General features: G+C 44.5%; 2 protein-coding genes across 3 annotated transcripts; both read right to left on the bottom strand.

Annotated features, from left to right (window-relative positions):
• Nucleotides 1–285: 285 nt before the first annotated feature.
• LOC115101837 (ubiquitin-conjugating enzyme E2 U-like) lies at nt 286–8616 on the bottom strand. The gene is made up of 10 exons (XM_029621313.2): nt 8397–8616; nt 8134–8215; nt 7870–7962; nt 7687–7778; nt 6604–6730; nt 4328–4364; nt 3793–3881; nt 3606–3696; nt 693–802; nt 286–610 (listed from the first exon to the last, which is right to left on the bottom strand). Exons 1-10 carry the CDS (start codon nt 8460–8462, stop codon nt 450–452), a joined length of 948 nt encoding a protein of 315 aa, XP_029477173.1. The 5' UTR covers nt 8463–8616; the 3' UTR covers nt 286–449.
• An 8052-nt stretch (nt 8617–16668) lies between these two features.
• On the bottom strand, nt 16669–20501 carry LOC115103338 (angiopoietin-related protein 3-like). 2 transcript variants are annotated; one of them, XM_029624225.2, is made up of 7 exons: nt 19887–20501; nt 19447–19551; nt 18802–18925; nt 18461–18574; nt 18146–18241; nt 17750–18022; nt 16669–17549 (listed from the first exon to the last, which is right to left on the bottom strand). In XM_029624225.2, the coding sequence occupies exons 1-7, from the start codon at nt 20400–20402 to the stop codon at nt 17332–17334; spliced, it is 1446 nt and encodes a 481-aa protein (XP_029480085.2). In that variant the 5' UTR covers nt 20403–20501; the 3' UTR covers nt 16669–17331. The 2 variants fall into 2 exon arrangements, with proteins under 2 accessions (XP_029480085.2, XP_029480084.2); XM_029624224.2 differs by having other exon boundaries at nt 19441–19551.
• Nucleotides 20502–26061: the final 5560 nt, after the last annotated feature.

Below are 26061 nucleotides of genomic sequence, written 5' to 3' on the forward strand. Positions count from 1 at the left end.
ACCCTGTTCTCTCACACTGGAGCCCCTACCACACCCAACCCTGTTCTCTCACACTGGAGCCCCCTACCACACCCAACACTGTTCTCTCCCACTGGAGCCCCCTACCACACCCAACACTGTTCTCTCTATGACCAGTTTGGCCTACCATCCCTCACAAGCAGATTACAAATGAACTGGTTCACCCTTACTTACAAACCCTTACTGGCTAAGCTCCACTCCTGTCCTTCTCCCAGTCCTTCTACAGCCTACACTCTCAAATCAAATCACACTTCATTTGCCTCATGCACCGAATACAACAAGTGTAGACTTTACAGTGAAATGCTTTACTTACAAGCCCTTAACCAACAGTGCAGTTCAAGAAGAAGAAAATATTTTATATAATAATAAAGTACAAGAAGTTTTCACATTTTATTGGTCAAGTGTATCTAATTGCGAGGTGTGTGTAGGCATCACTCCTCCTCCAACTCCTTGAATGACAGTGAGTGTGTCCAGGCCACCAGTTTGTCCACCTCGTTCTCCCAGAGGTCCTGTTGCTGTCTGTCATGTGCTCGACAGAGACCCCTGGTGGCCATGGAGTCTCTCTGCACATTCACCTGAGGGGTCAGCATGTCTACAAGGACACATAAATGATGGGCTCTGTCATTGCTCACAGTAACACACACCCCCACACACTGAATTCATCATAGACTTACCTGGTGTTCTGTAGAGGAGGTAAATCTTTCTCATTTGGTCCATCCTCGCCTGTCTCCCTGGTTTGGTCTTCTTAGGCTGGTGCACGGTACCATACATTAAGGCTCGGAACCTGTCACAGAGCACATCTGGTTATTATGGTTCTGAACCTGTCACAGAGCACATCTGGTTATTAAGGTTCTGAACCTGTCACATAGCACATCTGGTTATTATGGTTCTGAACCTGTCACAGAGCACATCTGGTTATTTTGGCTCTGAACCTGTCACAGAGCACATCTGGTTATTAAGGTTCTGAACCTGTCACAGAGCACATCTGGTTATTAAGGTTCTGAACCTGTCACATAGCACATCTGGTTATTATGGTTCTGAACCTGTCACAGAGCACATCTGGTTATTATGGTTCTGAACCTGTCACAGAGCACATCTGGTTATTATGGTTCTGAACCTGTCACAGAGCACATCTGGTTATTATGGTTCTGAACCTGTCACAGAGCACATCTGGTTATTATGGTTCTGAACCTGTCACAGAGCACATCTGGTTATTTTGGCTCTGAACCTGTCACAGAGCACATCTGGTTATTATGGCTCAACCTGTCACAGAGCACATCTGGTTATTATGGCTCAACCTGTCACAGAGCACATCTGGTTATTATGGTTCTGAACCTGTCACAGAGCACATCTGGTTATTATGGTTCTGAACCTGTCACAGAGCACATCTGGTTATGAAGGTTCTGAACCTGTCACAGAGCACATCTGGTTATTATGGTTCTGAACCTGTCACAGAGCACATCTGGTTATGAAGGTTCTGAACCTGTCACAGAGCACATCTGGTTATGAAGGTTCTGAACCTGTCACAGAGCACATCTGGTTATGAAGGTTCTGAACCTGTCACAGAGCACATCTGAAGGTTCTGAACCTGTCACAGAGCACATCTGGTTATTAAGGTTCTGAACCTGTCACATAGCACATCTGGTTATTATGGTTCTGAACCTGTCACAGAGCACATCTGGTTATTATGGTTCTGAACCTGTCACAGAGCACATCTGGTTATTTTGGCTCTGAACCTGTCACAGAGCACATCTGGTTATTATGGCTCAACCTGTCACAGAGCACATCTGGTTATTATGGTTCTGAACCTGTCACAGAGCACATCTGGTTATTATGGTTCTGAACCTGTCACAGAGCACATCTGGTTATTATGGTTCTGAACCTGTCACAGAGCACATCTGGTTATTTTGGCTCTGAACCTGTCACAGAGCACATCTGGTTATTAAGGTTCTGAACCTGTCACAGAGCACATCTGGTTATTAAGGTTCTGAACCTGTCACAGAGCACATCTGGTTATTAAGGTTCTGAACCTGTCACAGAGCACATCTGGTTATTATGGTTCTGAACCTGTCACAGAGCACATCTGGTTATTATGGTTCTGAACCTGTCACAGAGCACATCTGGTTATTATGGTTCTGAACCTGTCACAGAGCACATCTGGTTATTATGGTTCTGAACCTGTCACAGAGCACATCTGGTTATTTTGGCTCTGAACCTGTCACAGAGCACATCTGGTTATTATGGCTCAACCTGTCACAGAGCACATCTGGTTATTATGGCTCAACCTGTCACAGAGCACATCTGGTTATTATGGTTCTGAACCTGTCACAGAGCACATCTGGTTATGAAGGTTCTGAACCTGTCACAGAGCACATCTGGTTATGAAGGTTCTGAACCTGTCACAGAGCACATCTGGTTATGAAGGTTCTGAACCTGTCACAGAGCACATCTGGTTATTAAGGTTCTGAACCTGTCACATAGCACATCTGGTTATTATGGTTCTGAACCTGTCACAGAGCACATCTGGTTATTATGGTTCTGAACCTGTCACAGAGCACATCTGGTTATTATGGTTCTGAACCTGTCACAGAGCACATCTGGTTATTATGGTTCTGAACCTGTCACAGAGCACATCTGGTTATTATGGTTCTGAACCTGTCACAGAGCACATCTGGTTATTATGGTTCTGAACCTGTCACAGAGCACATCTGGTTATTTTGGCTCTGAACCTGTCACAGAGCACATCTGGTTATTAAGGTTCTGAACCTGTCACAGAGCACATCTGGTTATTAAGGTTCTGAACCTGTCACATAGCACATCTGGTTATTATGGTTCTGAACCTGTCACAGAGCACATCTGGTTATTATGGTTCTGAACCTGTCACAGAGCACATCTGGTTATTATGGTTCTGAACCTGTCACAGAGCACATCTGGTTATTATGGTTCTGAACCTGTCACAGAGCACATCTGGTTATTATGGTTCTGAACCTGTCACAGAGCACATCTGGTTATTTTGGCTCTGAACCTGTCACAGAGCACATCTGGTTATTATGGCTCAACCTGTCACAGAGCACATCTGGTTATTATGGCTCAACCTGTCACAGAGCACATCTGGTTATTATGGTTCTGAACCTGTCACAGAGCACATCTGGTTATTATGGTTCTGAACCTGTCACAGAGCACATCTGGTTATGAAGGTTCTGAACCTGTCACAGAGCACATCTGGTTATGAAGGTTCTGAACCTGTCACAGAGCACATCTGGTTATTAAGGTTCTGAACCTGTCACAGAGCACATCTGGTTATTGTGGTTCTGAACCTGTCACGGAGCACATCTGGTTATGTGAGAGTAAAACAAAAAGGAGCAATACGTTTCAATTTCTGAATGAGTGAGATGTTGCCTTTGTGTAGCATGGTTTATAAACGACCAGTGAATTATGGAAAGTCCATGCAAAACCCAAATCATATTTAGGAAAGGCAGCAGCTATGGGAAATCGGACGTGTGTTTTAACCAGCAATCTTACAAGCCAAGAGGTAATCTCTTATTTTATTACTGCTCCTCCTCATCTTTCAGAGTAAACAGACTTACGTTTCACACTGTGTCCCCATGGGAGAGTCCTTGTCTGGTGTCCCATAATACATGGCAAAGGTCTCAGGGCGCTTGATGAGATCCTCCAGGGCTGGAATACATCATCAGATTAGCCTGGTACAAGCCTAACTCCTAATGTACACTCCAAGGTCATGACGAGTGCATGTATTTAGATGAAAAGACATACATTCCTTCCTCATCCACGAGCCAGCTTTAGTGGTGGCCATCTTTGTCCATGTCTTCAGATAATCCTCAAAGGAGATTCTCCTCACAAGCCTGGAGGCATTACATTTAGCCATGGAACAGAGAATATTACACTGAACTGCCGTCACTACAGTAATCAACAGCGTAGTACTATCATGATACTATGCATGTGTCATGTCAAAACAAAGAGGATAAACCAGAATATAATACTGTGATGTCAGTGGCATCATTTGTGAATTAACTAATCAATCAAAGGGAAAACAAGAGGAAAAATATTCTGGAAATGAAAGAGATGAGCACATGGAAAGTGGAAATATTCACTTCGCTCGTTATATATTTACTTGTTCTTAATTCCATTCCTTCCTTACAAATGTGTGTGTATTTGGGTTTATGTTGTGAAATGGTTAGATGTTGCCGCACTGTCGGAACTAGAAACACAAAGCATTTCGCTACACCCGCATTAACTTCTGCTAAACACGTGTATGTGACAAAATAACATTTGATTTGATTTCTCTCACCTGTTTTGTGAGTTCAACTGCACAGCTTTCCTGGTCCCTACAGGAGAGGTGGTGATAATAGACAGATCATTATCACCACTCAGTGTGAGACGGGATATGATCGCCTTATCTTAGAATAGACTAGCGGCATCCCACCTTTACCAGCGGTAAATCATTTTAAATCATTTAATCTTTGAAGACTGAAAGTGAAAACACAGACTCTTTCACTCAGTAACAAAAGTCCAAAGCACAGTGGAATGTAAAGTAGCCAAAGTTCATGGTGCAACATGAAGAAAATCAGCAAAGAAATTGCAGGACGCAAATCAACCACCAGTAAAAACAAAAAGGTTGAGGGTCTTCAACTGAATAACACATGGAGTTAACACACAGCCTTTTACAGTGACACATTCAAATGACCTGCTATGAGGTAAGGTCACCCTGTGGTGGTGGAGCAGAGTGTCACGAAGACTGAGCTGAGGAACATGGAGTTAACACACAGCCTTTTACAGTGACACATTCAAATGACCTGCTATGAGGTAAGGTCACCCTGTGGTGGTGGAGCAGAGTGTCACCAAGACTGAGCTGAGGAACATGGAGTTAACACACAGCCTTTTACAGTGACACATTCAAATGACCTGCTATGAGGTAAGGTCACCCTGTGGTGGTGGAGCAGAGTGTCACCAAGACTGAGCTGAGGAACATGGAGTTAACACACAGCCTTTTACAGTGACACATTCAAATGACCTGCTATGAGGTAAGGTCACCCTGTGGTGATGGAGCAGAGTGTCACCAAGACTGAGCTGAGGAACATGGAGGCTAGTGGTGGAGCTGAAGACAGAGAACACAGCCCAAGCAGCTGAACTGTCTGCCAATGGGGGCCAGAGTGACAGCCAATGAGAAGGAGGTGGAGCTGTACTGTCCTCCAATGGAGGCCAGAGTGACAGCCAATGAGAAGGAGGTGGAGGAGGAGCTGTACTGTCCGCCAATGGGGTCCAGAGTGACAGCCAATGAGAAGGAGGTGGAGGAGGAGCTGAACTGTCCGCCAATGTGGGCCAGAGTGACAGCCAATGAGAAGGAGGTGGAGGAGGAGCTGTACTGTCCGCCAATGGGGGCCAGAGTGACAGAAAATGAGAAGGAGGTGAAGGAGGAGGACAAAGTAGCTGACAGCACTTAGAGAGGAGATGAGCATCACCAAGACTGATCTGCAGCTCCAGAAGAACAAGATGGAGGAGCTGAAGAGGGAGAACACAGTCATGGAGGCCAGAGTGTCAGCCAATGAGAAGGAGGTGGAGGAGGAGCTGAAGAGGGAGAACACAGTCATGGAGGCCAGAGTGTCAGCCAATGAGAAGGAGGTGGAGGAGGAGCTGAAGAGGGAGAACACAGTCATGGAGGCCAGAGTGTCAGCCAATGAGAAGGAGGTGGAGGAGGAGCTGAAGAGGGAGAACACAGTCATGGAGGCCAGAGTGTCAGCCAATGAGAAGGAGGTGGAGGAGGAGCTGAAGAGGGAGAACACAGTCATGGAGGCCAGAGTGTCAGCCAATGAGAAGGAGGTGGAGGAGGAGCTGAAGAGGGAGAAAACAGACAATATGTTCTCTGCTGGTTTGACTGATTCAGGAACTGTAGGGCCATTCAATACTGAAACACAACTGATCTACAAGAGAGTCATCACCAACATGGGATCGGTCTATAACCCAATAACTGCTATGTTCCCAGCACCAGTGAGATGAGTCTACTACTTCAGATTCACTGCCTGGGAATACCATGAGAGTAGGCCTGTTCCATGATGACCAAAAAGTGTTGTATTTAATTATGTACGCACTGACCATCGTGGTAAGTATGTTTCAAAGGCATTGTCTCTAGAGCTGGACCGTTGGGGGGTGGTCTACATATGTCCCCCCTCAGGGAAAGGGCTCTATGACAGTACTAATAACTACAACACCTTCAGTGGCTTCCGGGTCACATAGGGAAGCACCGTTGCTGTAATGAACTCTGAAAGGAGCAGAAAGCCTCAAATGTTCCTCTCTAACCAATAGGAATCATTGAAAAAGAAAAAGAATGCTGCCGTTTGTGTCTTTACAGTACTATAAACGTTTATGGTAATTATTGCATGTATTTCTGCTCAACAACATTTTCACACACAAACTTTTTGTTGCGAGTTGGATCAACAACATTTTTGTTGTGCAAACTCACAATCCTATTACAATTGTACAATAATACTTTCTTTTTTACAGTGTAGCTTTGTAACGTAGCCCAATGTAACCAATAGCTAATCCTTGTACTTGGTGGTGCTCACTCACTCTCCAGTTCCTGGCTGGCCCTGACACATTCCAGCACCACACGGTGGTAGGTGGATGGGCTGGACCAGAGCATGTCAGCAGCTTCGGGGTTCACCGCTCCCTCCAGGACTGGGTTGGACAGCATGGTCTAGAGGGGACATAGGAGAGGAGACCATACAGACTTGATATTACTACACTACTACTGCTGTATGGGTCTATGAACACAGCAAGTGGCAGTGCTTTTTAAAAAATAGTATGTGATAGAACTATCTTTATCACAAACTACAAATGGCTGTATCCAACCTGGACTCAGAGGTAGACGTAGCATAGTAAACGTACATCTGGGACATTCCAATTAGTATGTTATGTTTTGTATGGTGTTAATTTGTGGATGTCCATCATCCAATTCATATGATATGTTAGCAATTGCAATTCCTACAATATGTTAACGAATTTGTTGTGGCTAATGTTAGCTAGGTGGTTAGGTGGCTAACGTTAACTAGGGTTAGGGGTTAAGTTTAGGGTTAAAGTTAAGAGTTAGGTTAAAGGGTTAAGGTTAGGGGAAGGGTTAGCTAACACTAAGTAGTTGCAAAGTAGCTAATAAGTAGTAAGTAGTTGCTAAAGTGTTAAAGTTGTCCATGATAAGATTTAAACGCGCAACCTTTGGATTGCTAGATGTTCGTGTTATACACCCAGACATCTGTTCCGACTAACCACCCTACTTTCATTTTTGTCTTAAGTTAACTTCTGTCTTATGCGGGGGCTCCCTAGTAGCTCAGCAGTCTAAGGCCCTGTATCTCAGTGCTAGAGGCGTCACTACAGGCCCTGCTTCGATTCCAGACTGCATCACAACCGGCCGTGAATGAGAGTCCCATTGGGCGGCGCACAATTGGCCCAGCATCGTCCGGGTTTGGCTGGCGTAGGCCGTCATTGTAAATAAGAATTTGTTCTTAACTGACTTGCCTAGTTATATAAAGGTTATGGTTAAAATAAATGTAACCATACCAAACGTAACATTACATATTAATTTTTGTGTCCTGGCTTTACGTTTACTTCTAGACCAGGCTACTGTATTTCAACATGTGCAGTGAAATGGGTGCCAACCTGGATTCTCAGAAGAATAGTGCTGATTGAGATGCTGGGGTTCCACTCGCTGTCCAGGCAGGGGATACACGGGCTACCTGTGTCCTTGTCCACTTCGGTCACAACAGACATGTACAGGGTGAAATTAAATACCTTTCCTTTTTATGACACTTTCATGGACAATAGATATTACCAGCAACTCACCATTGGGGTGGAAAGGGATGGCGTTGAATTCCACGGTTGGAGGGACTGAGTTGTAAGACTCAGTGAAATGCAATGTCAGCAGCAAAACAGCACCTTATAGAATGGAAAGAACTAAAATTGCATTTTTTTTTCTTCTCCAGAATGTACTTTTGGTAGTTCAGACACCCAAGCCCTAAATGTAGACCGCATGTAATCATCATCAGTAGCTGATCATCATCATGGATATTATTTTGTGGAGGCTGAACATTCATGGCCATATCACACCTTCCCACAACGTGTCTTTTAGTCCTTCCACTTTAGCCTCCCATTCAAGCAGGCTGTGACTTACTGGCTTGGCCTCCACTCCCTTGTCAAAAAAAAAAAAATAAACTTTTAGTGCTTCACTGGTTATTTGAAGGTGACATGATTACACGCTTGTTTCCTGTGAGAGATGTTGTTTTTGATGAGCACACAGAATAACCTAAAATCTTAAAATATATATGATGGATACATAAAACATAATTGTAAATGAAGTTCTAAAAACTCACTTTTAGATTCGCTGTCTGCAGTTTGAGGTATTGGTTTCGCAGCAAGAAGTGAGCGTGGGTGTGCATCGTTGGATTTCACTCGGTCCTTCACAATTTGACAACTGTATGGGCGAATATTTCATAGAACAAACGCATGCTTTCATAGTCTGAAATGATACAATATTACACTGGCGCAACGCATAGACATACTGTTTTCCAAGAGAACAATGGAGCAAGGTGATGTTATGTTTTGAAGCTGTTGTCAAGCAACATGTCGGTCAATTTGGTGGGAAGAACAGCTTTGTATGGAGCCAATTTCACTTGCTTCTCGTGTCGCTATAACAAGCTCCGTAGGGGGGCTAATCTGCGATTGCTACATCCATGTTTTGACTTAAATTAATGATATTCAATCATTGATTCTTGAAGAATATAACTTATTAATGCCTCATGCCATTAGTTCAACTGTCTAAGCCCATCAGAATCCAAAACTTAACCTTGTTTTACTTCATTGTTTAAAGACATCCACACTGTATAGCTTCACATTTAACTTAAACTATAATTTTGATCTTATTGATGGTCAGACTTTGCATCTGTAGCTCTGTCTATGAATTTGAGAGTGGTTCTCCATCCCTAAGCCATTTACCTAAAAAAAAAGTTGTCGGGTTGGCGCGTCGATGTTGTTTGAACTGCAGGTTGCCTTTTAAATCACATTATATGAACACCGAATTTATACGTTTTCCTGTTTGGGATGCATTTTTCACTTGTTTCATTGTGATTATATAATTATTTAGGTTACTCATTAGGCTACCCATTTATGAAAGACTCCATTCTTTATACCTTGTGGGATTTGACTAAGGACAACAACTAAATAAGAAGTTGATCATGTTTTATTTTTGATACAGTACACTCTTGCTCAATTTGAACCTGAGTGGTGAGTGTTTTGAGTTGGGCTATATCACACAAAAATGCAATATCGCACAAAGATGCAATATCAAAGATGTAATATCGCACAAAGATGTAATATCGCACAAAGATGTAATTTCAAAGATGTAATATCGCTCAAAGATGTAATATCAAAGATGCAATATCGCACAAAGATGTAATATCAAAGATGCAATATCGCACAAAGATGTAATATCAAAGATGTAATATCGCACAAAGATGCAATATCAAAGATGTAATATCGCACAAAGATGCTTTTGATAGAGGGTAAAAGGGTCATCTAATTGAAGATAGGTTGGGGGAAAGAAAGTGTAGTTTGAGTATTTTATTAGGAGGGGGCAGGGGGTGGCAAGGGACAATCATGTCAGCATCACATGGCACACATACACACACGGACATAGGTTATGCACTAGTATGTAGCTACATGCTCATGTTCTATGATGATCTCTGAATCATCCTTTGTCTGATGTGGATCCTGGAAGATCTTGTTGGGGGTCTGTCTCGTAGCTGTCGATGTAGACCCAAACTGTTTCACTGTTTCCCCCCATACTCCCTGTTCCACTGAGCCTGTTGATGACTCGTGAGCCATCTGTGAATATTATCCCCAAGCCCTGCAGATAGGGAAAGGGGGATACCTAGTCAGTTGTCCAACTGAATGTATTCAACTGAAATGTGTCTTCTGCGTTTAACCCAATAGAGAGACAAGATTAGCCAGTTAATAAAGTTCATTTTTAAAAGTATTGGAGACTCCTACAGTAGCTACAGAAGATGATGTCATTCTTATAAGTCCAAAGTGACTTATAGCATGTCCAGTTCTGTGAGCACACCAAAACAGCCACCCCCCATTCCCCAGCTGGTTTCTGGAGACGTGCCTGTCTTTGGGGTCAGTGTGTTCAAAGTTGTCGGCCCTCTCCACCTGATAGAGCTTCTCACCCAACTGCGAACCTGTGGCTTATGAAGGCCCTCTCCACCTGATAGAGCTTCTCACCCACTGCAAACCTGTGGCTTATGAAGGCCCTCTCCACCTGATAGAGCTTCTCACCCAACTGCGAACCTGTGGCTTATGAAGGCCCTCTCCACCTGATAGAGCTTCTCACCCAACTGCGAACCTGTGGCTTATGAAGGCCCTCTCCACCTGATAGAGCTTCTCACCCACTGCGAACCTGTGGCTTATGAAGGCCCTCTTCACCTGATAGAGCTTCTCACCCACTGCGACTATGAAGGCCCTCTCCACCTGATAGAGCTTCTCACCCACTGCGAACCTCTGGCCTATGAAGGCCCTCTCCACCTGATAGAGCTTCTCACCCACTGCGAACCTGTGGCTTATGAAAGCCCTCTTCACCTGATAGAGCTTCTCACCCACTGCGAACCTCTGGCCTACGAAGGCCCTCTCCACCTGATAGAGCTTCTCACCCACTGCGAACCTCTGGCTTATGAAGGCCCTCTCCACCTGATAGAGCTTCTCGCCCACTGCGAACCTCTGGCTTATGAAGGCCCTCTTCACTTGATAGAGCTTCTCACCCACTGCGAACCTGTGGCTTATGAAGGCCCTCTCCACCTGATAGAGCTTCTCACCCACTGCGAACCTGTGGCTTATGAAGGCCCTCTCCACCTGATAGAGCTTCTCACCCACTGCGAACCTGTGGCTTATGAAGGCCCTCTCCACCTGATAGAGCTTCTCACCCACTGCGAACCTGTGGCCTATGAAGGCCTTCTCCACCTGATAGAGCTTCTCACCCACTGCGAACCTGTGGCTTATGAAGGCCCTCTCCACCTGATAGAGCTTCTCACCCACTGCGACTATGAAGGCCCTCTCCACCTGATAGAGCTTCTCACCCCCACTGGCTATGAACCACCTGGCTTATGAAGGCCCTCTCCACCTGATAGAGCTTCTCACCCACTGCGAACCTGTGGCCTATGAAGGCCCTCTCCACCTGATAGAGCTTCTCACCCACTGCGAACCTGTGGCCTATGAAGGCCCTCTCCACCTGATAGAGCTTCTCACCCACTGCAAACCTCTGGCTTATGAAGGCCCTCTCCACCTGATAGAGCTTCTCACCCACTGCGAACCTGTGGCCTATGAAGGCCCTCTCCACCTGATAGAGCTTCTCACCCACTGCGACTATGAAGGCCCTCTCCACCTGATAGAGCTTCTCACCCACTGCGAACCTGTGGCTTATGAAGGCCCTCTCCACCTGATAGAGCTTCTCACCCACTGCGACTATGAAGGCCCTCTCCACCTGATAGAGCTTCTCACCCACTGCGAACCTCTGGCTTATGAAGGCCCTCTCCACCTGATAGAGCTTCTCACCCACTGCGAACCTGTGGCCTATGAAGGCCCTATCCACCTGATAGAGCTTCTCACCCACTGCGAACCTGTGGCCTATGAAGGCCCTCTCCACCTGATAGAGCTTCTCACCCACTGCAAACCTCCACCTGGCTTATGAAGGCCCTCTCCACCTGATAGAGCTTCTCACCCACTGCGAACCTGTGGCCTATGAAGGCCCTCTCCACCTGATAGAGCTTCTCACCCACTGAACCTGTGGCCTATGAGGCCCTCTCCACCTGTGGCTTATGAAGGCCCTCTCCACCTGATAGAGCTTCTCACCCACTGCGAACCTCTGGCCTATGAAGGCCTTCTCCACCTGATAGAGCTTCTCACCCACTGCGAACCTGTGGCCTATGAAGGCCCTCTCCACCTGATAGAGCTTCTCACCCACTGCGAACCTCTGGCCTATGAAGGCCTTCTCCACCTGATAGAGCTTCTCACCCACTGCGAACCTCAGGCTTATGAAGGCTCTCTCCACCTGATAGAGCTTCTCACCCACTGCGATCCTCTGGCTTATGAAGACCCTCTCCACCTGATAGAGCTTCTCACCCACTGCGAACCTCAGGCTTATGAAGGCCTTCTCCACCTGATAGAGCTTCTCACCCACTGCGAACCTCTGGCCTATGAAGGCCTTCTCCAGCATCATCTGAACAGCTGCATCCAGGTGGACTTCCTCACAGTCATACCTGCTCAAGACAGCACAGCAGAAGATACAACCAGGAGCTTTGGCTGCATTGCTTTCCTGCCTCTTCTGTTTCTGCAGCCCAACTCCTTTTGTAATTTGTTCAAGAAGGAACAGGCTATTGACTGCAAGGCACTTTGCATAGTGTCTCTTTGACTTCATTTTCAGCTTGTTATACAACTCAAGGTTTCACTCAGACTTCAGCACTTAGCCTGCCTTAACGACAACTCCCTGGCCCCGAGAAAGTCTTGTGGCCATTCAGAAATAAGTTCTCTGCAATGATATGCTTTGACCACCAGAGGTCATTACTGTGATTCACACTGTCCATTGCTCACCTGGTAAAGACTTTTCCTGCCCAACTTCTGCCAGTGGTCCTTCATGATGTCATCCACACTCTGCTTCCTCGCTGCCAGGATGGACAGCCACGCCAGCACGGTCCATCCGTCTCACAGATATGGTCAGCATGATAGATACTCTGCAAGGGCAGTGGCTTTTGTGGAGCGATGGGTAACGATGCTTCGTGGGTGTCAGTTGTTGATGTGTGCAGAGGGTCCCTGGTTCGTGCCCGGGTATGGGCGAGGGAACGGTCTAAAGTTATACTGTTACACCTACTCTAAAACTGCCAACAAGGAATTCCGTTTATTTCCTTCTATTCAAACATCAGGTACCTGTTTATCTCTCCAGAACTCTTGTCAGGTTGATGTGAGCGATGTGTTTGTGCTCACCTGTGAAGGGTTTAAACTTGTTCTCCAGGTCAAACATCTGTTTGCCCGGGGTAGCCAAGTCTACACGGAGTTCTGGGCACATGGCGTACTCCTCTATGGATCTACTGATCAGGGATATTTAGTTAGCGACTGCCTCCTGGGTCTAGGTTGGTTCAAATAAAAGCATGACATCATGTTGTTACACAAGGACACTCATTTGTGTTGATCTTAATTGTGATGCTCTAGTCTATTCAATTGTGCTGCTCTAGTCTATTCAATTGTGATGCTCTAGTCTATTCCATTGTGCTGCTCTAGTCTATTCAATTGTGCTGCTCTAGTCTATTCAATTGTGCTGCTCTAGTCTATTCAATTGGGCTGCTCTAGTCTATTCAATTGGGCTGCTCTAGTCTATTCCATTGTGCTGCTGAAGTCACCAATTATTGATATAGAATGCCATTGTATCAAAGTGTCACATCTGCATCACTGAGCATGATACTTGTGGGAAATGTCTCTATCTTATCTTGTAATGCACTTGGCTAACAACCTTTCCTACTGGTCCCTGTTCTCTAGTTACAGGATCTCCATTAGTATCTCCATTCCATTGTTGAACTTGATGCCAAAGTCTCCATTGGATCCCCTCGGGGGTTGTGACTGGCAGTAAGGATGATACCGCCGATGGCCTTGTACTTCCTGATCACACAGGAAACCGCCTGCGTGGATATGATCCCGTGATGACCAATCACGAGCTGACCAACCTGCCAAGATGACAGGTCTTTCAGGTTAGTATCTCTGTTGTGGTCACACATTTTAGCTATTGAAAAAAGCCACTATGGCTTGGGGTTATACACATTACATGCATTTTATTCAATATTCACTTCTGGATTTTAACATGAGAAATCCATAGGCTATGGTTGCTGGTGGTTATACTTAGCCAACCGAAGTATACTACAGTCATTGTGGTAGAAACACATTAAATATACTACAGTCGCTGTAGTAGAAACTTGAAATATACTACAGGCGCATGAAATATACTACAGTCACATGAAATATACTACAGTCATTGTGGTAGAAACACGTTAAATATACTAGTCACATGAAATATACTACAGTCGCTGTAGTAGAAACTTGAAATATACTACAGTCGCTGTGGTATAAACATGAAATATACTACAGACGCATGAAATATACTACAGTCACATGAAATATACTACAGTCACATGAAATATACTAGTCACATGAAATATACTACAGTCATTGTGGTAGAAACACGTTAAATATACTAGTCACATGAAATATACTACAGTCACATGAAATATACTACAGGTGCATGAAATATACTACAGTCACATGAAATATACTACAGTCACATGAAATATACTACAGTCACTGTGGTAGAAACACATAACATATACTACAGTCACTGTGGTAGAAACACATGAAATATACTACAGTCACTGTGGTAGTGACCATGGTGCTTGCCTACGGAGCTGTGAGGGGAACGGCACCTCAGTACCTCCAGGCTCTGATCAGGCCCTACACCCAAACAAGGGCACTGCGTTCATCCACCTCTGGCCTGCTCGCCTCCCTACCACTGAGGAAGTACAGTTCCCGCTCAGCCCAGTCAAAACTGTTCGCTGCTCTGGCCCCCCAATGGTGGAACAAACTCCCTCACGACGCCAGGACAGCGGAGTCAATCACCACCTTCCGGAGACACCTGAAACCCCACCTCTTTAAGGAATATCTAGGATAGGATAAAGTAATCCTTCTCACCCCCCCTTAAAAGACCTAGATGCACTATTGTAAAGTGGCTGTTCCACTGGATGTCATAAGGTGAAAGCACCAATTTGTAAGTCGCTCTGGATAAGAGCGTCTGCTAAATGACTTAAATGTAAATGTAGAAACACATGAAATATACTACAGTCACTGTGGTAGAAACACATGAAATATACTACAGTCACTGTGGTAGAAACACATGAAATATACTACAGTCACATGAAATATACTACAGGGTTTATGGGAGGGAAAAATCTTAGGCACGCCCAGTATTTCACGGGCTGGTAGGGGGAGGCTATGGGTCCAAAAATAACCATAGAGACTAGTATGTGTGCACAGGCAGATGGTAACTGAAGACGCTCCTTAGTTCACACATGTGCAGGGGGATCACTGTCAGGGCTGTTGTCTCCAGTAAGTGAGACCCTAAGCACTGATTCAGGGTCAGTGTTGATTTGTGATGGTAATACCAAAGGCAGTACAGTATGAAGTTCGGCAGAAACTGCTTCTCCAATAGAAATCCCCGATCACGCTTGTATGTGATGTCATGGTGACGTTGGCTAAGCTCATGCACAGAAACACTTAGTCAGGTCTAACGGTCGTCTTGGGCCGACGTGCGCATGTACAAGCCGTTAAATGAAAGGCACTCGTTCAATATAAAGTCGTTTTTTTTTAACGAAAAACGTGGCTGTTTGTCACTTTCATAAGGTTGGAGTAATATGTTTAGCCTCTTTAAGACATTGTGCCTTAAGAGTTCGAGAAAATTAACAACGAAGGAAAAAATGTTCACTTCTCATTGACTTCTCAAACCCCAAACCTGGGTCTGGTCTGTCAGTGTTGCTCCTCTGGGTTTAGAAGCTGGTAATACTATCGCAGAGCAGTGTGATGGGTCTTCTCAGAGAGTAGAATACAATGCTGCCTCCTGGGGCTAATGTGGTCTGTTTTGAGAGGCTTGTGCATAATTCCCAAACGTTATGAACGTCGTGACCTACCTTAAGCCTTTCAACGTTTCTTGTGACCTTCCAGTCAGTATTTCTAGCCACAACTCAGTTGAAAGCTGCTTTGATGTCCAAGTGCACATTTTTGGGGAAAACTACTAGTGCTGTAGTACACTACTGTTACATCATGTCCACTCATTACGTCCACTCATTAGCCTGATTTAAGAAAACAATTATTTGTAGGTCTGATTGCATCAGAGGTCAGTAAGACACGTGATGTTCTTCAGGTCAAGGCTGAACAGAGGAAAACCAAAAGGTACCTGTCAGACACTCACCATGTCGTACCCTCACTAAAGGCCATCCCTCCGTTGACGTACAGGAACCAGCTTGTTTTAGCCTGGGTACCAGTCTGTTTAGCTAACATCCCACTCCTTGTACTCATGTCATTGTGAAACATGACACGAAGTCAGACTGGTGCCCAGGCTTAACTTATTCTGCCAATCACGATACCCTCCCATAGCCTCTGATAAGTCCATTCAAGAACATTTTGATTGAGTAGTAATACTACTCCTTCCGGAGACACCTGAAACCCCACCTCTTTAAGGAATACCTAGGATAGGATAAAGTAATCCCTCTCACCCCCCCCCCCCCCTTAAAAGATTTAGATGCACTACTGTTCCACTGGATGTCATAAGGTGAATGCACCAATTTGTAAGTCGCTCTGGATAAGAGCGTCTGCTAAATGACTTAAATGTAAATTAAATGTAAATGTACTTTATATTTACAGGTATAGCTATTAATAGCTACAGATAGACCTTTTTGGAACATGGCTGTAGACCTGGCTAGAAATCCAATTATTTGTTCATTTGGACTGTCATGTTACCGACTGTTGTAGTCTTTCGAGGATAATTATTCAGAACCACACCAGTAGTCATAAATATGTTTTATTTATTAAAAATACACTATTTACAGTACATATGTGCTGAGAGTCAATGTGACTCAGTAAGTGGTGATAACTGCTGTTATTCAGGTGGATGCCTGTGTGCTGTCTATCCAGATCCTCACCACTTCGTACCTGGTTGTATCCAGACTTACAGTAAGATCTGCACGCTCAACTCAAATGTTCACATGAAAGAATGATGTACGTTTTGCATATTTATGAGGTTTGTGTGCAGATCTCAGGTATGAATACCATCCACCATTAATACAGTCTGAAATACAGTTACATAGAGGATTCCTCAAATGCATGTAATAATAATGAGGATTTGTCGAACAATTTCACCCTAAAATTAGAACGCTAAACTGAGTATAAAAATGTTAGACAATTAATTAGGTTCCTTGTGTCCCAAAGCCTTTAATACCGAAGAGGATAAGTGAATCCTTTTCAGACTAGCTATAAGGCAAACTGGTTTAGAGACACAGATTCAGAGTCCTATTCAATCAACTTGGTCCGACTGTGCAGTCGACAGAAGAGACTCACTAAACTGACCTCCTAAATCTCCTTAAAGGCCTTGTTGTCAGAGACTTATCACATATTTTCGCCAAAGGTTGGTCAAGGTCTTGTTTCTGTCCACGGGTATATGTCTGGTGTTTATTCTGAGCTGAAGTTGCCTGTCTCTGAGGAGGTTGAAGCGAAGGTAGTGGCAGGGGTGAAGCGAATGGAGATCTGGGTGGATCGGAGGAAGTAGGAGGCCCCTCTGGTTGGGATCCAGTGGATTCCCCTCCTACGCTCTGACCGTCCCTTGGGTCTCACGTGGATATATTTCCCGTTCAGATTGGTGTCTCCGCAAGCGTTGAACCACCAGCCGCCTGCAAAAACCCATCGGATTAGTTAAACTGGATGCTGGTGTGAACAATCTCCATTCAATCTAATGTTCCATTAAATCGTATGCTTCATAAATTAGAGGAAATTAAATAATTTCATTCAAACAAACCCTGTACTTGAGCCCTACGATAAACAATGCATCCATAAAATCCTATAACATCCTCCCCACTCCCCACCACTTTACCTGTGTAGGTATAGGCACAGTGTGAGTCTTCAAGTTTGTCATTGTCCTGGTCCTTGGTGGAGAACATCATACCGGTGTGGTTGCTCATTGCGTCAGGCAGATTTCCGGACGCCTGTGAGAGGTGGATTCTATAGTGGGCCTCGGGTCCATCCAGAGAGAAGTTGTACTCAATGAAGCGCTTGCCCCTTTTCCAGTCCTCCAGTTGGATGTTCAGGAAAGTGTCACCTTGACTAGCGAGGGAGTGGATCTTCCTCAGGCCCAACCAGAACTCTCCTATGACACAGACAAACCAATAAGGCTCAGTGCTGAAGTTGTACACACATACCCAGGCAGGTGACTGGTCTGGTTCACTGGTCATGGGAAGTACACATTACACCTCACAACTTGATCACTCACCTTGAAAGTCTCCAAATCCGTTTTCATATTTCTCCCAATTCTGATGGAAATTCATCGACCCATCCTTCCTTCTCTGGATGACAGTAGCGCCTCCATCTGCAGAAAGGAAAGAAGAAATGCTTAACTTCAAATCAATAAATATACATTAGTACACAAATGTTTCAGCTCATACGAATGGCTGGAATGGTGAAAATGGAATGGTATCAAAAACATGGTTTTCACGTGTTTGATACCAGTCCATTCCAGCCATTATTATGAGCCGTCCTCCACTCAGCAGCCGTCATTGTTAGCATTGGTGCTACTGGTCTGTCTTACCTTCACCCATGTCACAGTAGACCATGAAGGGCTCAGATTGGTTAGGCTTGATGGCGTACACTCCACTGGCTCTCTCGCCCTTGTTGAATAGCTCACTGCAGTCTGATGAGAGATCTGTGACACAACCATATTTTACAGTCTATCAGCAGCAGCTTGCTGAAACCTGCTGTTCCTCAAACATTGTGTTTTAGTGTGGACCTTGTGTTTTAGTGTGGACCTTGTGTTTTAGTGTGGACCTTGTGTTTTAGTGTGGACCTTGTGTTTTGTAGGGACCCTGAAAGAGTAGCGGCTAATGGGAATACAAATAAACAAATGATCATGACCCTTTTAAAGCACCTTACCCGTCATGTCCAAACTGCCATTGGTGGATGTGTTGGTCAAATACCCAGCGAGGGTGGGTGTGGCAGACTGGAAGTTGTCTGATGGTTTCTCAATGGTCTCTTGCAGGAAAGGGTTGTAGGTGAGCTGAAAATGAGAAGGAATAGTGTTGTTACGGCACAAGCAGTCATTTCTGTCACTCTGCACAATAGTCGTTTTTATAGGCTTGAGGTGAATAATCGCAGGTTGGTGTTTTTAGTCAGGAATCTTGTTCTGGAGGCAGCTCTGCAGAGTGGTCACTAGCTGGCAGAGCCACAAAGTCATCAAATCTCATTTTAAACCTAACTCTAACCTCCATTTATTATTTTTTATTTTATTTTACACTATAGACAATTTTAACTTTGCAGCTGGCCCATCTAGCAGAAATCGCTCGGTTCTACTTACAGGACAAGATTCATGACAAAAAACGTCAACCTGCTGAATAATCACAGTAGATGAAGTGAGTTTCACACATATAATGTAAAGCACTTTGAGCATCTGGTGATATATACATCCAAATAATTGTCATTACTATAATGGATTGAACATAAAAATGAAGTAATTTGCCTGTTCTCATGGTTGTAAGACTGTAAGGCTCAAGCTACATGTTGTACAATAACTACCTTCACCTCCAGAGTTTTCATCTTGCTCCTCTGGTGGTCGAGCTGGTCACTCTGCTCTCTCACAGCCTTCAGCAGCTCACTGATGCTCCTCTCCTGGGTGTGGATCACATCCTGTAGGACACATGACGGGACAAGGATGGGTCATTTCTCCAGACATGACTATTTATCCTTATAGGGTTCAACAGTTCTATCTGGTACTATAGTGGTGTTAGGGAGTAAGCTAATCACTAGAACCAAAGGTTCGAAGGTGACTTTGGTCAATGTATCTTCTTGAGGTTGGTTGAAGTGACTGAAAACCTTGTCAAATTTCCCCATAAACCTTACCTTGTCCTTGGTATCTTACCACGTCAGTATTATACATGGATATTTCAGTGAGTATTGGGAGAATCTTAATCAGCTTTAACACTATGCCCCCATGGGTTAAGGTCATATTTGGGGTGGCTCACCTTCAGTGAGTTGATCTCAGCCAGCTGCTCGGCGGGGACCAGGCCCTGAGACAGGCTGCTCAGCTTCACCTCCAGCCCTCCCACCTTGCTCCGAAGCTGGCTACGCTCCTGCAGGATGCTCTCCACTTTTGAATTGATCTCCAGCGACAGGTTCCGTATCTCCTCGTTGTTGGCCTTGAGCACCACTGTGGTTTTCTTCAGCTCCTCCTCTTCCCCCTTGATCTCGCTGGCCAGCACAGAGAGCTGGTTGAAGGAGCTGTCGAAGATGTTGAGTTTCTGGAAGATGTCGTTTATCTGGCTCTTGGTCTTATGGACGAAGTCCCTGAGGCTATGGCCGAGCTGGAGGAGACCGTTGGCCAGGAGGCGCACATCATCCAGAGCGGCGAAGCGGGAGCGAGTTTCAACGGCGGGAACCTGAGGGAGAGGAGAATCTTTGGACATGGGCTCCTCCTTGGCGCAGAGGACCAGGGGCCAATAAGCCACAAGAACGAACAGAAAGGTTAGCGTTAGCTTCATTATGTGTTTTTTTCTTTCTGTCTTGAGACCTTCAAGGTGTTGGTAGTGAGCTGGCCAGCCGCTTGAGTCCCCTCTTCCCTTGAAAAGACACCACAGGACACAGAGCTAGTAAACTATATAGGCTGCCTGGGATGAGGTTGATTATTAACTTACTCGACTGATTTTACCTCTACATATATGGATGCAACGTTCACGAGTCCAATTTACAAAGAGCTTAACTCCTTCATGAGTAGACTCTGTTTGAAAGGACTGGAGTTTGACTATTATTTCAGTGTTCTATTCTGAAATTCAAAAGAAAATAACTGAGTGGGCAGCTGTTTGTGATGCATTCAATCGGAATGTTCAGTTCAAAACACACTGGTGTGCCAGTCTGGTACAAGAATGCCAATTCCAAAATTGGTACCAGTCTGGTACCATCGATGCCAATTCCAAAATTGCCACATCCGTGTGCCAGTCGGGGAATCGTCATGGAAGACCAAATAAGATGTTCTTGTTGGTTCTCAGAAAGCATCTTAAGCAAAAAATGGTTGGAATAAAGTTCAAAGTCCAAATGTATTTAGACTTGAACAGGGCACACAATAATCAACAACCACTGTGTATAATTATTATATCTGATTGGAGTTTCTTTTTTTAAATGTTGAAATAGACATTCATAACATTTACATTGGGTGAGTTGCAGGAAATTAAGCTGCTGAAGTGCAGTACAGTGATTATAAAGCCTTGTTCAAATTGGCAGTTTGAAGTGACAATTTTTTTTTTGGGGGGGGGTTAAATATCGTATTCGAATCTGTTCTTTTTCCTGCAGTCTGAACAGCCAAAAAGCAGATGGAATAAGATATTTCAAGCCCCATTTCAAACGACCTCTGATTCCTGGCTATGCGACTTGTGTCTGTCCGCTCAAGTGGTTTTTAGACTGTTATTTGGCATATCTTGTTGCGTTCTAGCTACTCTGTTGACAGTTTTGACAAGCACATGTGGTAGCTAACTAATTTGTTAATTGTTTACAAACAAATTAGTGAATGTGCTAGAATGCAAAACAGCTACTTAGCTAGCTAGTTGACTTCTGTGGCTAGCCAGAAAGGACTTGTTTTGAAAGTTGGATCATCGTCCAATGGCGGCGAGCTTTACACCACTCCAGCCGACGCTTGGCATTGCGCATGGTGATCTTAGGCTTGTGTGCGGCTTCTCAGCCATGGAAACCCATTTCGTAAAGCTCCAGACAAACAGTTATGTGCTGACTTTGTTTCCAGAGGTGGTTTGTAACTCTGTAGTGAGAGTTGCAACCGAGGAGATAATTTTTATGCGCTACACGCTTCAGGAATTGCCAGTCCCATTCTGTCAGCTTGTGTGGCCTACCACTTTGCGACTGAGCCGTTGTTGCTCCTAGACAACACCACTTCAGAATGATAGCACTTACAGGTGACCGGGGCAGCTCTAACAGGGCAGAAATTTGACGAACTGACTTGTTGGAAAAGTGGCATCCTATGATGGTGCCACGTTGAAAGTCACTGAGCTCTTCAGTTAGGCCATTCTCTTACTGATGTTTGTCTATGGAGATTGCATGGCTGTGTGCTCGATTTCATACACCCGTCAGCAACGGGTGTTGCTGAAATCATTTGAAGGGATGTCCACATTCTTTTGTATATTTAGTGTACTTGCGAGCAATAATGGTGCATTTGGAAAGTGTTTTTCCACATTTTGTTACGTTACAGCCTTATTCTTCTCATCAATTTACACATAATACCCCATAACGACAAAGAAAAAACAGAAATATCACATTTACATTAGTATTCAGACCCTTTACTCAGTACTTTGTTGAATCACCTTTGGCAGCGATTACAGCCTCGAGTCTTCTTGGCTGTGACGCTACAAAGCTTGGCACACTTGTATTTGGGGAGTTTCTCCCATTCTTCTCTGCAGATCCTCTGACGCTCTGTCAGGTTGGATGGGGAGCGTTGCTGTACAGCTATTTTCAGGTCTCTCCAGAGAGGTTCGATCAGGTTCAAGTCCGGGCCCTGGCTGGGCCACTCAAGGACATTCAGAGCCTTGTCCTGAAGCTACTCCTGCTTTGTCTTGGCTGTGTGCTTAGGGTCGTTGTGCTGTTGGAGGGTGAACCTTCGCGCCAGTCTGAGGTACTGAGCACTCTGGAGCAGGTTGTTATCAAGGATCTCTTTATGCTCCATTCATCTTTCCCTCGATCCTGACTAGTCTCCCAGTCCCTGCTGCTGAAAAACATTCCCACAGCATGATGCTGCCACCACCATGCTTCACCGTAAGGGATGGTGCCAGGTTTCCTCCAGACGTGACGCTTGGCATTAAGGCCAAAGAATTCAAACTTGGTTTCATCAGAACAGAGAGTCTTGTTTCTCATAATCTGAGAGTCCTCCAAGCGGGCTCTCATGTTCCTTTCCTGAGGACTGGCTTCCTTCCGTCTGGACCCTCTATCATAAAGCCCTGAATGGTAGAGGGCTGCAGAGATAGTGGTCCTTCTGAAAGGTTTTCCCATCTCCACAGAGGAACTCTGCAGCTCTGTCAGAGTGACAATCGAGTTCTTAGCCCCTCCCTTACCAAGGACCTTCTCCCCCAATTGCCCAAATTGAGCTGGGCTGCCAGCTCTAGGAAGAGTCTTGCTGGTTCCAAACTTCTTCCATTTAAGAATGATGGAGGCAAGTGTGTTCTTAGGGACCTGCTGCAGAAATGTTTTGGTAGCCTTCCCCAGATCTGTGCCTTGACACAATCCTGTTTCTGAGCTCTACGGACAATTGTTTTTTGCTCTGACATGCCTTATATAGACAGGTGTGTGCCTTTCCTAATCATGTCAAATCAATTGAATTTCCCACAGATGGACTCCAATCGAGTTGTAAAACATGTCAAGGATAATTTATGGAAATAGGATGCACCTGAGCTCAATTTTGAGTCTCTTAGCAAACAGTTTGAGTACTTGTGTAAATAAGCTATTACAGTTTTTAAAATTGTTAATACATTTGCAAAAATGTCTACAAACCTAATTTTGCTTTTTCATTTTGGGATATTGTGTGTAGATTGATGAGATGTTTTATTTATTTTATAACTCAACATAATTTTATAAAAGGGGAAGGGGTCTGAATATGTTCCGAATTGACTGTATATGCCAGAGGCGCGATCAATTCCGCTGAAATTCTTGTAAATTTAGGAATGAAATCAAACTTCCTTGAAAAACTCCAGCTCCAACAGCTGATTAAAACATCAGTGAGGTCATACATCTCTATCGTGTATAGTAAGTTAATTCATGCAATCATCTGCAGAAAAATACACGTTTACACCGCTAGGATTACATCCTGGGCTGGTTCTACTCTTAAGCAATAAGGCCCGAGGAGGTGTGGTATATGGCCAATATACCACGGCTAAGGACTGTTCATAGCACGACGCAACGCCGAGTGCCTGGACACAGCCCTTAGCTGCGGTATATTGGCCATATACCACAAACCCCCGAGGTGCCTTATTGCTGTTATAAACTGGTTACCAATGTAATTACAGCAGTAAAAATACATGTTTTGTCATATGGTCTGATATACCACGGCTGTCAGCCAATCAGCATTCAGGGCTCCCACCACCCAGTTTATAATAGAAATTAGGATATTGATACAGCAAATACTGCTACTGTACAGTAGTGCTGATGTGATTTTGATCCATACAACCTATATACAACCTACATACAACCTATATACAACCTAATATACAAACTCTGATGCAACATAAGATATGCCCGTGCTCCAGAGGTCCCTCTGTTAAATGTTAACTGATTGGTCCGACATCGAACCCCAGTCTGTGGACACAGCAAACACTGCCCTCACCCCTGTGTTGAACCAGAGGCCCCTGTCTCTGGTCACTCTCTGGATGGGAGCGGCTCTAACCCTCTATGCTGTGTGTGTGTGCGCGCGCATATGTTTGCGTGGGCGTGTGTGCTGAAGTTTGGGATAGTTTCATGGGGCACGGCGGAGAAGTAAGCTGGAACTGGTCAACAGGAGTTGACACATTGCCCTGTTGCCCTACATTTTGTTTGATCACTTCAAATGGAAGTACCTGTTAACCTGACAGTGACCATAAAGGCTAGTTTATAGTCTGTGAGAAAAATGCAACTAGCTACGCAAAATGCCTGGTTGACTGCTATGCTAAAAAAAAAAACTCTAGTCATGGTTGCCAACAGCCTTTTGACTTTTGGTTGTGGAACCATGTGTCTCATGTGATGCAAGAGAAGCTACTCTTGCCTCACATATTCTTTCTGTCGGTAGCTCAGTCTGGCTGGAACGCAGTGTAATGTGACGCAACTACACAACGTAGTCATTTTGAGTAGCTAATTGCGCTGTGAGCTTTATCTATGTAGACAATAAATGAGGCTTTTAGAATTGTCTCGTGGAGGAAAATCTGATTTGACCAATTGAATTTAAAGCTAATTTGTATCTGAAGATTCAGTTAAAGATTCAGTAAGATAAGGTTTCATCTGGCACACGCTTGACAGTAGATAACTGGTTTCCCTTGAACTGTCTGCGGCCAGGCAGCATATCTACAGTAGACACAGCTTGCTAATCAAACCGAAGCCAGTGTGTGTTTGAGCAATCGATAAGTCACGTTTCAAGCCCAACCAGTGATGAATGTCACGTTTTTGTCCTCGCTGTCAATCACCCCCTATAACCCTGGTTTGTTTCATCATGTTCCTATCCATGTCATCTGTGTAGCAGCGGCTAGATGTTCTTTACCATTCGGGCCTATCAGATTTGCCACCAATGCTCCTTATAGGACACATCACTGCACTCGATACTCCTCTGTAAACTGGTTCTCTGTATTTATGTTACAAGACTCACTGGTTGATGCTTATTTATAAAAACCCTCTTAGGCCTCACTCCCTCCTATCTGAGACGTCTACTGCAGCCCTTGTTCTCCACATACAGTACAACACCCGTTCTGCCAGTCACATTCTGTTAAAGGTCCCCAACACACACACATCCCTGGGTCGCTCCTCTTTTCAGTTCACTGCAGCTAGCGACTGGAACAGTCAAACTAGGCAGTTTTATCTCAATCTCTTCATTCGAAGACTCTCAATCATGGACATTCTTACTGACAGATGTGGCTGCTTTGTGTGATGTATTATTGTCTTTACCTTCTTGCCCTTTGTGCTGTTGTCTGTGCCCAATAATGTATGTACCCTGTTTTGTGTTGCTACCATGTTGTGCTGCTACCATGCTGTGTTGTCATGTGTTGTTGTCCTAGGTCTCTCTTTATGTAGTGTTGTTCCTCTTGTTGTGATGTGTGTTTTTGTCCTATATTTTTAAGTATTTGTATTAATCCCAGGCCCCCGTCCTGCAGGAGGCATTTTGCCTTTTGGCAAGGCGTTATTGTAAATAAGAATTTTGTTCTTAACTGATTTGCAGACATTTGATTTAGATTTGTTTCTAATACTTGTTTGATTAAGTCTGTAGTGCCAGATGGGTTCGCATATTTATTTAACTAGGCAAGTAAGTTAAGAACAAATTGTTACTTTACAAATTAAAAATGTGTAAGGAAAGGGAAAGGATACACAGAGACAAGTAAATATGGAACGTATTTGATCCTTGATATATATATACAAAGGGACAGGACTTCACACTAAACTGCATAGACCTTTGCAGTAAAGTCGAATCGT

Source organism: Oncorhynchus nerka, linkage group LG20 (assembly GCF_034236695.1).
Source record: "Oncorhynchus nerka isolate Pitt River linkage group LG20, Oner_Uvic_2.0, whole genome shotgun sequence".
NCBI classification, from domain to species: domain Eukaryota; kingdom Metazoa; phylum Chordata; class Actinopteri; order Salmoniformes; family Salmonidae; genus Oncorhynchus; species Oncorhynchus nerka.